At 45.7% G+C, this 13,088-nt stretch overlaps 1 protein-coding gene across 2 annotated transcripts; it reads left to right on the top strand.

The window, feature by feature from the left end:
* The first annotated feature begins 358 nt into the window (after positions 1 to 358).
* ENSA (endosulfine alpha) lies at positions 359 to 7,866 on the top strand. Of its 2 annotated transcripts, none has more exons than XM_050751803.1 (4): positions 359 to 577; positions 2,409 to 2,534; positions 4,197 to 4,363; positions 7,136 to 7,866. In XM_050751803.1, exons 1-4 carry the CDS (start codon positions 521 to 523, stop codon positions 7,149 to 7,151), a joined length of 366 nt encoding a protein of 121 aa, XP_050607760.1. In that variant the 5' UTR covers positions 359 to 520; the 3' UTR covers positions 7,152 to 7,866. The 2 variants fall into 2 exon arrangements, with proteins under 2 accessions (XP_050607760.1, XP_050607768.1); XM_050751811.1 differs by lacking the exon at positions 359 to 577 and adding an exon at positions 797 to 870.
* The last annotated feature ends 5,222 nt before the right edge of the window (positions 7,867 to 13,088 follow it).

Genomic DNA, 13,088 nt, shown 5'->3' with positions numbered 1-13,088 from the left:
CATTTTCTGGAGCTCGATCATTTTCTGCTAACACTGCGCAAAGTTTAATCCTCTCCACCTGATATGAATAAAGGGTTCCATCCTTTCGCTCTCTAGTTTGACGCCCCGCTAAGCCTCTCGGGCGCGGGGCGCTGGAGTGAAGGAAGCCGGAGCCCACCAAAGGGGCAAAAATACCACAGCCAGCAGCCCCGCCCCCGATATCCCCCACAGGCTTCCAATTGGTCCTTGTGTCTCACTCTCTTTCCAGGTTGGTGTTCCAGCTTGCCGGTCGCCTCTATAGAGCCCACCTTTAGACGGCGACTATTGGTAGATCGTTACGTCATTGCCCCATCTACCTCACTCCCACTGGCTCTCATAGGAAGGGGCGGTCGTAACGTCATGGGCAAGGGCCGCCATTTTGACTGAGCAACACTAGTGACAGGAGCCGAAGCAGCAGCGCAGGTTATCCCCGTTTCCCCTCCCCCTTCCCTTCTCCGGTTGCCTTCCCGGGCCCCCTACACTCCACAGTCCCGGTCCCGCCATGTCCCAGAAACAAGAAGAAGAGAACCCTGCGGAGGAGACCGGCGAGGAGAAGCAGGTGAAGTGGAGGGGGTGCGGGCGGGCGAGCTGGGGAGACCGTGATGGGGTGGGAGACGGTCTCCCACCAGTGCGGATTGGTCGCCATGGTCTCAGGCTCCGCAGGGGTTGGCCACTTTTTGCGTCACGCAGGGTGAGCTTCAACACGACCTGCTGCTTTGGCGCTGGTTTGTTGGGTCCTTTGTCACTCAGTAGTGTACTCTTCCTGATTGGCCAATAGGCCTACTGCTCAACCCTTGGACGCTGTGCTGTAATTGGCCGAGCATGGACGCGGGGCGGGTGTTTGGAAAGAAGGTGAATGGAAGGGGTCTAGCTGGTGGTCCTGGGTGTAATGTGTGTTATGGGTTAGTAGAGGTAAATGACCCAGCATCCGGGCTGGGGCCCGCAGCCTCAATCCGCAAAGATAGGGGTCGAGGTAAAGACGTTTAAAAAGGACGAGTATTGGGGGAGGGGAGAAGTGTAATTATTATTATGGCTAGTTTAAGGCGGCAACTTTCTCAAGAGACCTATTTTAGTAGCTAAGGATGGTCTATTGCTCACCTTCAATGAGGACCCAACAAGATCGAAGAGGACTAGAGTTCCAAACAGAATCATGGTGATTAAACTTGGAAAAGACGCCGACAGGGTCGTGAGAAAGACACCACTCTCTTCCAAGAGACTTCCAAGGCAGGGACTTAGTGCACCCGCGATTCCATGATGGAAACTCGCCAAATAAACCCCTTATTGGAGTTTGTATTTGACTTCTAAAATTTAGCACTGGGTTCAGGCACTCATTAAATACACTTGGTGTTATATCTATGCGTGATTTTCAAGAAAAAGGAATATAATCCCACTAAAAAGAGCCATACGTTGACTTCAGATCTTTTCAGAAAGTCACTAAAGGGCAGCAGGGACCACAAGAAACAAAAAGAGATTGACTACAGTAGTGAGAGCCCCTGCACCACCAGGGTAGGTATTGATTTTTTTTAATGAAAGCTGGTGGGTAAATACTAGTGAGCCTACTGTATCTTTATTTTCCTGAGGTTAAAAACAGTATCATTTTCCTCTCTGTTTATCAGCTTGCTACCATAATATTTGTGGAAATGTTGAAGTAAGGCTGTGCCATTACTCAGGTGGAGATCTTTGAAGAAGGCCACATAGCTAGCCTCCTCCACAGGGAGACCTAACGGTGGCTTAGACCCTGAATAAGGAAGGAATTGCTTTGTTGTGTAGCAATTTTTAAAAAGAAAGAAAAGAAACAAATGAATAAGGAGGGAACATTTAGCAAACTGTTTCTTCTTGTTGTAGAGACGGGGTTTCAACATATAGCGCATGTGGGTCGCAAACTCATGAGCTCAAGCGATGCACCCGCCTCAGCCTCCCAAAGTGCTGGGATTACAGGCATGAGTCACTGTGCCCAGCCCCAAACCATTTTTTTTTTAAATTTCTCATGTGACATGTAGGATAGCCTAGGGAACCCCCCTACTCATCCTGTATCACCAGAAGCCCTGCTAGCTCTTTTTTCTCTTTGTCTTTCTTAGCATTTGTGCTGAGTGATATGGCCCATTCTGTGATTAAAGTATTGTGTTTAGTATCACCTTTAGCCCAATACACATAGGTCCCTGGGTGGTTCCTTGGGTGGAGTGTGAGAAGCAGCTTGTCTTTTTCTTCTCACAGTAGTCATCTTGAGCTTTAGGGATTTTAACAAAGGTCTGGCTTTAACAGCAGAGTGGAGATAGCATATTTACAAGTGGGTGGATCTCCAGGAGAAGTTGAGAGTATAGTAGTTATCAAATGTGAGAAGCAGTTGTTTCTCAGTCTTTAATTTTATTTGGCTCATTTGTTTTCTCCAGGACACGCAGGAGAAAGAAGGTATTCTCCCTGAGAGAGCTGAAGAGGCAAAGCTAAAGGCCAAATACCCAAGCCTAGGACAAAAGCCTGGAGGCTCCGACTTCCTCATGAAGAGACTCCAGAAAGGGGTATGGGGCATAATCTCTTACCCTCTTTCTTTGGAGCCAAAGGGGGTTCTTGGAATGAAGTCTGTAGAGGTTCTACTGGATCCTTTCTGGAGGTTTTGTTGTTGAACAGAAGTAGAGAGGAATTTGAAATTTGAAAAGAGCAAGTCAGATTAATGTAAATCCCTAATGTGGTATCAGTTCCCTCCTGCTTTTTGTGTAGGAAATTAAGGCCTAAATTGGAGCACTTGGGTATGTGGGGGAATGAGGGAAAGATGTTAGAAACTGAAATGCCGACTGCCCCCAGGCATTTGCCTGTTTGAATGTTGGAAGTTTTAGGATTGTGTACTTTTTAAGCATTAGAGATAAATTTTGGGATGCATCATTTCAGAAGAAGATCAAACCATCTCTCCTACAGAAATAAATCCTCAACGTGAAGTGAATCAGTTTCTTCATACCCTTGAAGTGAGCACCAGCCATTAATTATACTCCTGCAACAAACGTATTTTTCCTGTTCAGAGTGGTCCTCCTCACCAAGAGAGAGTCTACTTTCATAGTCATGTAGCTCCTGATCAGATTTTTAGTTCCCAAAGGTACCTAAAGCTGACTGAGGGATTATATTATCTTTAAAAAAAAAAAAAATTTGGGCGCGGTGGCTCACACCTGTAATCCCAGCACTTTGGGAGGCCAAGGCGGACGGATCATGAGGTCAGGAGATCTAAACCATGGTGAAACCCCATCTCTACTAATAATACAAAACATTAGCTGGGTATGGTGGCGGGCACCTGTAGTCCCAGCTACTTTGGAGGCTGAGGTAGGAGAATGGTGTGAACTGGAGAAGTGGAGCTTGCAATGAGGTGAGATCGCGCCACTGCACTCCAGCCTGGGACTCCATCTTTTGAGAGCGAGACGCCGTCTCAAAAAAAAAAAAAAATTATTTCCTTTACTCTCCTCTGCAATGACTATAAGATTATAAATCATCAAATTGAAGTGTGCTTCTCTGTGTAGATAAAATAGAGGGTGAAACATCCCGTGGAGGATCCCAGTTATTGAGTCTTAGTCACAGATGATAATGTGATGCTGATTTGCATTTACCTTGCTGGAGGCAAGGCAGGCGTGGGCAGGCTGTCACAGTCATGGAACATGTGTGGGAGCTGTGAGAGTCAGAAGGAGAATACATTATCCTCATGAACAGGCCCAGTTTCTATTCCTGGTCTGGGAGAATAATCATTTTGAGGTTGTTGGCTTGTGGTTGATCTCCTGGTGGCTAGGATAGCCCCATATTTATCCTTCTCTATATCTTACTCATATCTATTTCTCCAGTTCCAGGTTATTGCCCTGTACCCAGTAAGGTCCTCAGTTACCCTTTATGAATAAGTGATTTTGGTTGAGCCATCCTATACTGAGTGGGGTACAAAGGATGGTAGGGGCTTTCCCTTGACTCCAAAACTATTTACTCTAGCTGGAAAACTGCTTACGTACCTGAAAAAGTCAGAACACACTGGGGAGAAGACATAAGTACATGTAATTAATGTTAAACTGTGTGTGCATGAGGTTAATCAAAGAAGACTTCTTGAAAGATCTGAGTGTGCATGAGGGTTTATAATGGATGTGAGATGTGAGTCTCCTTGTTTTTGAGGAAGGCCAGAGTGCCTCACTCACCTAAACCTCCCTCTTATCTCTTAGCAAAAGTACTTTGACTCAGGAGACTACAACATGGCCAAAGCCAAGATGAAGAATAAGCAGCTGCCAAGTGCAGGACCAGACAAGAACCTGGTGACTGGTGACCACATCCCCACCCCACAGGATCTGCCCCAGAGAAAGTCCTCGCTCGTCACCAGCAAGCTTGCGGGGTAACCTGAGCCCCCCTCTCCTCCCCTTCCTCAACCACTGGACTTTTATATATTATAGGCAGGGATGAAATGGGCACCTAGTCAGATCTTCTCAGCTTGCTAGCCAGAAATGACTGTGATTTTGCTGGGGGCTGCTGAGAAGGTAATGTAGGTTGAAAAGGGGCTCTAAGTTGATTTCTTTGGTTAGATTGAGACTTCCACACACTCTCTGTAGTCCAGGTAGGGCCCAGAAATAGGAAAGGCTAGGATTGGATAATGCTGCAAATGTTTTTTTGTGTGAGAAACTGGAGAGGTGTGATTTCTCCTTTTGGGAGAGAATGTCCCAAAATTGATTAGACTGAGCCTTGGGAATAATTTGGCAGGTTTAACATCCCAAGGCTAACCTAACATAGTTGGGAAAGGTAGATTGAATGAGACATGTTTTCTGTGCTTCTAAGTGTTCTGTCCCTTAGGCTGCTATTGCTTCATGTTTCCATTATGGCAGGTTTAGAGAATCCTTAAAAAGAAAAATTGACTTGCTTGCCTAAAACTACAGTGCCCCCTTAGCCTCCATTACTTAGTATCTCTTACAGTTTGCTCTGGCTCTCAAATAATATAAAGATTGGTGAACATTATTCACAGAAAATGGGCACCTTCTCTCTCTTTTCCAGCATGTTGCTTTTGAAAGTATCATGGGATAGTGGGAAGAGCACTGGTTTAGGAGTCAAGCTATCTGAGTTCTCGCTCTACTCAGTCCCAGCAGAGCTGATGTATAATCTTGGTTAAGTCATTTATCCTCTCTGGATTTCTATTTCCTCACCTGTAAAATAGAGTTAAATGTATATAAGATTGATTCTGATTCTGAAGTCATAACTGCCAGCAGAAAAACTCCGTACTGTTCATTGTAAAACGAAAGGTGAGGAAGGCTTGTGGGTGGTGAGTCTCTGCTCTGTAATATTGGGAAAGTACTACAGAGGGGAACCATTTGAGGGATACATGAGGACAGAGTAAATTGAGGTTTGGGGATTATAAATTCAGGCAAGACAACTTTATAGATATCACAGTCTTGAGGGTCAAAAAAAAAAAAATAAGCTAGCCATGGAAGCTTCTTGCCTCTGACCCAGCCCACTTTCCCAGCCTACCTCTGGGCCTTAGCTGCTAAAAAGCTTCTCTGGCAGCAGAGCTGCAGGCCTGAGAAACATGCCCAGTCATGCACATATGTTGACCATGTTTCAGATGCAATCTGATGCCAGATACATTGTTAGGGAAAGAGGAAGAAGGGTAAACTGAGCTAGCCCCTGGGGCTGAGTACTCCTGCAGGGCTGGAGGAGCAGGTTCTTAGAAGATGATTCACCTTGGAGGAAGCTAGGGAAAGTGGTTAGGGAGGGAGAGGAGGAAGACTGAGAAATCTCTGCATTCCCAGAACTCAGCAACCCAGCTCTTGTATGATGAGGAGAGGTAGCCTTGCTCATTCGTGAATAGGTGGAGGAAAGGGGTTGCAGGTGACCCGCATCTTCAATCTAGTTATCACCAGCTTGGCTAGAATCTTATTGAACGCAACTTGCTAGTTATGACAGAGAGGGCCAGGGTGAGAACTAATGTTCAAGAGAGCAAGATTCTGTAATCCTCTTGCCCTCCCTCTCACATCACAAATTCTGATATGCCAAACATTTGGCCCAATGAGAATGACTGACAGACTTGCTGATGTGCATGTGGGGGGATGAGGTGTGTACATACTTTTCTTCTGACTGGCCAGTGTTCAGGCTGTCATTCAGATTGGATAGGAAAAAGTTGGTGAGGAAGGAATGGAGAGAGCAGGATCCCTGGACTCCCTGGTCCCCAAACTCCTTGACTGTCACTTGTAATTGTATATAATTTTTGTGTTTCTTGCTCCATTTCCTCATGCTGTCATCCTTAAAGTCCATGTGGGAAGGGGAAAATGCTGAACACCATTGTATAGTTTCTTCAACTGTCCCAGCCATGTTGTACATAGATATGTCATGTTATTATATATATAAATATATATATAATTTTGTACGTTTTCTTCATCTCCGATCTTCTCGAATTCTGTACTTTTTTTCTTTTCTGTTTGAGCTGCCTTCTCTATCATTCAGCTTGAGTCCTCAAGACTACTGGTCACAATGAGTCTGCTTTTTAGGAAGGAATAGGAGGAGCAGGGAAATTAGAAAAACTGTTGGTCTCACTCTCTCTCTGTACCTGGTCATCTTCAAGGCTAAGAAAACAAACAAGCTACATTCTGTATTTGCCAGTTTCCACAGCATGAAGTACATAGCTTCCTTAGCAAGGAGGGGTCATTCCAAAATCCAAATGCAAATTGCTTTGATTAAACCTAGATTATTAAATCCACTCAGAACAGCATGTGTGTGGTCTGGTTCTGGCCTCCACACAGTCACCATGTCATCACTGTGCTACTTCAGTCTTTGCAAGTAGCTGTGGCCATGCCTCTGAAACTGAGCCTGCTCTGAGTCAGGCAGCTTACCCACCTGGAAACCTCCAGTTATTTTCATCTTATCTAAAGAATTGTTTTTCTATGTTTGTTATCCATGGATATCCCAGAAAGGCAGATAATGTTGTTTCGTGGATAGGAAAAGACTGAAATTCTCTTTTTTGATTTTTCGCAACTCCCTTATGGATAGGATTCAGACATATGCCAGGTTGCCTAATGGTTGTTAAATGTGGAGGAATCATGGGGTAGAGACTGGGATGGAGTTCAGGGTTTTTTTCCCCTATTACTTGACGTGTTTTTTTTTTTTCTTCTGTGTTCGTCCGCAGTGGCCAAGTTGAATGATGCTGCCCGGGGCTCCGCCAGATCCTGAGACGCTGCCCTCCCCGCACCCGGGTCCTGTGCTGGCTCCTGCCCCTTCCTGCTTTTGCAGCCAGGGGTCAGGAGGTGGCTCGGGTGCGGGCTGGAGAGGCAGAAGCCCTTGCCCGTTGGTGTCCCAGCACATGGAGCCCCTTGGGCTGAGCACCAAGACCTTGAACCTTTTTTGTTTTACCTTTTTTCCAAATAACAGTTGGGAGAAATCTCAATGAAATTCTGGGGGTGGGGGTGGGGTTGAGAGGGTGGGGTGGGAGATATGGAGGAATATGAATTAGGGCTTGGAGTTGGTAAAAACATTCCTGACTATCCTTTTTAACCACGTGGCTGGTGTGGGATAGATGTGAGGGGAAGGAAGTGGAGTAGACTAATGAAAAGGGGTTCTAGTTGAGCTCTGTAGATAAATGCCTTGTTTCAGTGTGGTTGGAGACCTGGTGTCAGATAAAAGAAACTCCATCCGCACAGACAGATGCAAACAGCTCCTCTGGTTCTGCAGAGCTAGTTGAGAACTCAACGTTAATTATTTTAAAAAGTAATGTCCTTGAAATAGATTTGCTGTGGGGAGAAGAGCAGTGAGTGTGGGAGAAAGGAGCCGTGAGCATGGGGAACCCCACAGAGCCCAAAGGACTTTCTCAGTATTTGAAATAAACAAAACAAAAACCCATGAAAAAACCCAACTCAGAAATACTCTGAAGCAGTTGGTGTGTTTTATTGGGGTTTGGGAGGGGGAGGAAAACAATACTGAAGACAGTGTTAATGTGAGATGCGGCTGAGTTCCCCAATACCATCGCTTAGGGAAAGGGAGCAGGAATGTTGGCATAAACCTTGTCCATCCCTTTGTTTCTGTAGCTAATGTAGAAGATGCATCGACCTCAGTTTGTGGCTCACAAGATGAGGCATTTAAGGTATTTGATCTAAACGGTTTCTTGACACCTAAGCCTAGTCCAGGCTTAGCAAAAAAGGAGACCCATTCTCCTTTTTCCCTTTGTCTTCCATTCCTTTTCAAGTTCCCATGTTTGTGAGGGAGAAATGTGACAAACCAAAAGAAATACGTTATTTCTTTGTAATAAGCCAAAAGAAACTCAAGTCTTTCTGCTGGTGGCCAGCAGGAGGCAGAGTGATTTCTTTCCTCATGATGTCCCAATCTGCATTGCTGGAAACCTGCTACTGAAAGAAGTTAAAAGCTGCCTGTGAATGTAATGTACAAAAGAAAGGTTACCAAAGGAGAAACAAACTCCGGCAGGTACGGTGGCTCACGCCTGTAATCCCAGCACTTTGGGAGGCCAAGGTGGGTGGATCACTTGAAGTCAGGAGTTTGAGACCAGCCTAGCCAACATGGTGAAACCCAGTCTCTACTAAAAATACAGAAATTAGCTGGCCGTGGTGGCGCATGCCTATAATCCCACTTACTTGGGAGGCTGAGGCAGGAGAATCGCTTGAACCCAGGAGGCAGAGGTTGCAGTGAGCCGAGATCACGCCACTGCACGCCAGCCTGGGCGACAGAGCGAGACTCCATCTAAAAAAAATAAATGAATAAAATAAAACAAGTACAAACTCAAACTAGAGACACAAGTTAATGGTGTTTATTGTGGTGGGGTTAGTGAGCCATCCCATGATTTCCTCTTGAGTATATCATCCCTGGTTTGTGTTTGCCAGCTGGGGAATGAGGTGAGGTTTGTAAGGCTATTTCTTTCTCTTTTCTTTTTTTTTTTTGGCAGTGTCTTGCTCAGTCGCCCAGAATGGAGTGCAGGGTGCAAACACTCACTGTAGCCTCAACCTCCTGAGCTCAAGTAATCTTCCCATCTCAGCCTCCCAAGTAGCTGGGACTACAAGCACACGCCACCACACCTGGCTAATTATTTTTTGTAGCGACGACGATTCACCATGTTTCCCAGGTGAGTCTCAGAACACAGGCTTAAGTACTCCTCCCATCTTGGCCTCCCAAAATGCTGGGGTTACAGGCATAAGCCACTGCGCCTGGCTGAGAATATTTTTTTTTCCTTTCTTTTGTAGACAGGATCTCGTTTTGTTGTATAGGCTGCTCCTGAATTCCTGGCCTCAAGCAGTCCTTCCACCTCAGCCTCCCAAAGTGCAGGGATTACAGGTGTGAGCCACTACACCCAGCAGTTGGTGCAATTTCATTTTAATACAAGTGAGGAAGTTAAAATATGGAGATAAGTTACTTGTAAGGTAGAAAAGCTGGTTAGCTGAAGAGCTTGAGTTAGTATCTTAGGCTTTTATATTATTTCTTCCCACTATTCCTGGCTTCCCTGGTCCTCAATTTTAATTTGTGGCCTTAAGAAGCCTGGGGTGTGGCCAGGCACAGTGACTCACACCTGTAATCCCAGCACTTTGGGAGGCCGAGGCGGGTGGATCAGGAGGTCAGGAGATCGAGACCATCCTGGTTAACATGGTGAAACCCCGTCTCTACTAAAAATACAAAAAATTAGCTGGGCATGGTGGCAGGCGCCTGTAGTCCCAGCTGTTCAGGAGGCTGAGGCAGGAGAATGGTGTGAACCCAGGAGATGGAGCTTGCAGTGAGCCGAGATTGCGCCCCTGCACTCCGGCCTGGGCGACAGAGCGAGACTCCATCTCAAAAAAAAGAAGCCTGAGGTGCCAAAAATGTTTGGGGCTATCTATATTTTGTGTTACTCCTAGCCTTTTTTTTTTTTTTCCTTTTAGTTCTTCACCACTGCACACTTGGCAGGATGTATTTCATTTTAAAACTTGCCAATCCATGTCCTTCACTCCCATACGATAGGGCTAAGCAAACAAAGCAAACTGATTCTGCAATGCTTCTAAATAGTTATTCCTGCTCATTATTTTAGCTAGAGGTATTCTAAAGTCTTTATCCCAAAGAGTTGAATCAAAGGTTCGTCCACTCCTCCGACATGATTGTGCTGACAAGCCTCTCAGCTGAGCCATCTAATATGCAGGGTGGCAGGGATGAAGTCACCATTACTGTCCAACAGCTTTTATTTTAAGCTGGTGTGGGCTAGGCATATTAAAGACAGGCAAAAGAAAAATAACTTGGAGAGTTGCCATTGAGGATATATCCACAGTGAGCCAACAGCACCCACACAAGCAGCCCTCGTCTGTATAATGCCCTGTACTGGGTCTTGAGGGAGATTAAAAAGAAAGATCTGTTCCACCCTGGGGAACTTGAGATGTGGCAATAGCACACAAATGTAGGCAGATTTATAGTTCTAAGCAGAGTTCCAATAGCTAAGCTAAGGGAAGGAGAGTCAGGAGATAAGCTGTTAGCTGAATTTTTTTAAAGACAGATGACTTATTAGTAAAGAAGGTGGGACCTCCCATGCTTGGGCTGCAATATTTTAAGCCCCAAGTGACTGTTGAATTCTCGCTTTGCAGTTGGAAAAATAAGCTGTTTTTGGCCAGATAAACAGTGTAAGAGGTCATTTCTGCTCTAGAGGAACATGTAACCTAATTGAGACACTTCTACATATAATGCAAGATAGCATATGGTTAGTCAGGTAGTAGAATTCTGAGAAGAGAAAATCCGACTGGACTCATAAGGTAAATATAAGTGGTGGAAATGGAAATTTAACTGGGCCTTGAAAGGTGGGTAGTATTTAAACAGTCCAGTTACTTAATAAGTGCCCACAATATGCCCAGCATTGTGCTAAAATACAAGGTAAATGATATGTGGCTGCCTCTTTCAAGGAGATTACATTGTAATGGTGGAACTACACATGAAGAAATCATATTACAGTGTTATACTTGCAGCAGTGGTGGTCTAGCTATACAGAGGAATAGGGATGAGTAATTAATAATAGTTGCTTTTTTTTTTTTTTGAGACAGTCTCACTTGATCATTCAGGCTGGAGTGCAGTGGTGTGATCTTGGCTCACTGGAACCTCCACCTCTGGGTTCAAGTGATTCTGCCTCAGCCTACTGAGTAGCTGGGATTACAGGCATGTGCCACCATGCCCTGGTAATTTTTGTATTTTTGGTAGAGATGGTGTTTCACCATGTTGGCCAGGCCAGTCTTGAACGCCTGACCTCAAGTGATCCACCCACCTCGGCCTCCCAAAGTGCTGGGATTGCAGGCTTGAGCCACTGCTCCTGGCCTGATTTTTTTTTTTTTTTTTTCTTTTTGAGATAGAGTCTCACTCTTGTTGACCAGGCTAGAGTGCAGTAGTGAGATCTCGACTCACTGTAACCTCCGCCTCCTGGGTTCAAGCTATTCTCCTGCCTCAGCCTCCTGAGTAGCTGGGACTACAGGCGACTGCCACCGCACCTGGCTCATTTTTGTACTTTTAGTAAAGACTGTGTTTCTCCATGTTGGCCAGGCTGGTCTCGAACTCCTGACCTCAGGTGATCTGCCTGCCTCAACCTCCCAAAGTGCTAGGATTACAGGCGTGAGCCACCACGCCCAGCTGTGGTTTTTTGTTTTTGTTTTTGTTTTGAGACAGGGTCTTGCTGTGTTACCCAAGCTGGAGTGCAGTGGCATGATCTCAGCTCACTGCAACCTCCACCTTTTATGTTTAAGCTATTCTCGTGCCTCAGCCTACCGAGTAGCTGGGACTACAGCTGCGCACCACGATGCCTGGCTAATTTTTGTATTTTTAGTAGAGACGGGGTTTTGCCATGTTGACCAGGCTGGTCTTGAACTCCTGACCTCAAGTGATCTGCCTGCCTCGACCTCCCAAAGTGCTGGGATTACAGGTGTGAGCCGCCATGGAGGCCTAGTATTTTGAGTACTTACTATGTGTCAAGCCCCATGCTAAGTGCTTAATTTACATCTCATTTAATGCTCACAACAATTTTATGAAGTATATACTCTTAGTATGTCCATTATACAAATGGTAACACTAAGACAAAATAACTTGCCTAAGCCCTAAGTCACACAGCTTCTGAGAGCAGTGACAGGATTTACTCCGCTGCCTGCAGAGGGATAGGGAAAAGAATGGTCAGGAAAGGTTTCAGGAGAAAGTTCTGAAGGATGAGCAGGATTTCTCCAGAATGGTAAGGTGAAAGGGGGCATTTTGGTAGAGGGACCAACAAGTAGAGAAGGATGAGAGGGATGGACTCTTCGGTGTTTCTATAGTGGCAGTATCAAGTGAGTCCTGGAGAGTGTCTGGAGACCTGGCCAGGAAGGTAGACAGGAGTCATGTTACAGAGGATATGATATGCAGGCAGGCCTAGGTTACAAACAAGGGATATAGTCAGATTTGTGTTTTAGGTAGGTTGCTGCCAAGTTGTGTGGAAAAAGGATTTAAAGGGGGATGGATTTAGTGATGGACTGGTTCTAGTGTTAGGCTGCCTGGTGTTAAATCCTGATTTTGGCCGGGCATGGTGGCTCACACGTGTACTTTCAGTACTTTGGGAGGCCGAGGCAGGTGGATCACCTGAGGTCAGAAGTTCAAGACCAGCCTGGCCAACATGGTGAAACCCCCGTCTCTAGTAAAAATACAAAAATTATCCAGGCGTTGTGGCGGGTGCCTGTAATCCCAGCTACTCGGCAGGCTAAGGCAGGAGAATCGCTTGAACCCAGGAGGCGGAGGTTGCAGTGAGCCGAGATCAAGCCACAGCACTCCAGCCTGGGCAGTAAGAGTGAAACTCCATCTTGAAAAAAATAAAATTTTTAAATCCCGGTTTGTTTTTTTAATAACTCTGGACAAGTTTCTTTAACTTTCTGCCTCAATTTACTTACTTGCACAATAGTAAAGATATGGTACCGACCATGAGGGTGATTGTAATGATTAAGCAAGATAAGGCTTGTAAAGTCCTTACTTCAGGGACTACAGAAGTGCGTAAAACATGGTTCCGGCCGGGCGCGGTGGCTCAAGCCTGTAATCCCAGCACTTTGGGAGGCCGAGACGGGTGGATCACGAGGTCAGGAGATTGAGACCTCCTGGCTAACATGGTGAAACCCCGTCTCTAC

This window comes from Macaca thibetana, chromosome 1 (genome assembly GCF_024542745.1).
Source record: "Macaca thibetana thibetana isolate TM-01 chromosome 1, ASM2454274v1, whole genome shotgun sequence".
Taxonomy (NCBI): Eukaryota; Metazoa; Chordata; class Mammalia; order Primates; family Cercopithecidae; genus Macaca; species Macaca thibetana.
Note: the sequence above shows the minus strand (reverse complement) of the source record. Positions and strands in the feature narration are given on the sequence as shown.

Excerpts from the sequence above, each read along its gene's own strand:
- ENSA (XM_050751803.1), top strand. The coding sequence starts at position 521 with ATGTCCCAGAAACAAGAAGAAGAGAACCCTGCGGAGGAGACCGGCGAG. Across the intron at positions 578-2,408 it reads AGACCGGCGAGGAGAAGCAG|GACACGCAGGAGAAAGAAGG; the intron begins GTGAAGTGGAGG and ends TGTTTTCTCCAG. Across the intron at positions 2,535-4,196 it reads TGAAGAGACTCCAGAAAGGG|CAAAAGTACTTTGACTCAGG; the intron begins GTATGGGGCATA and ends CTTATCTCTTAG.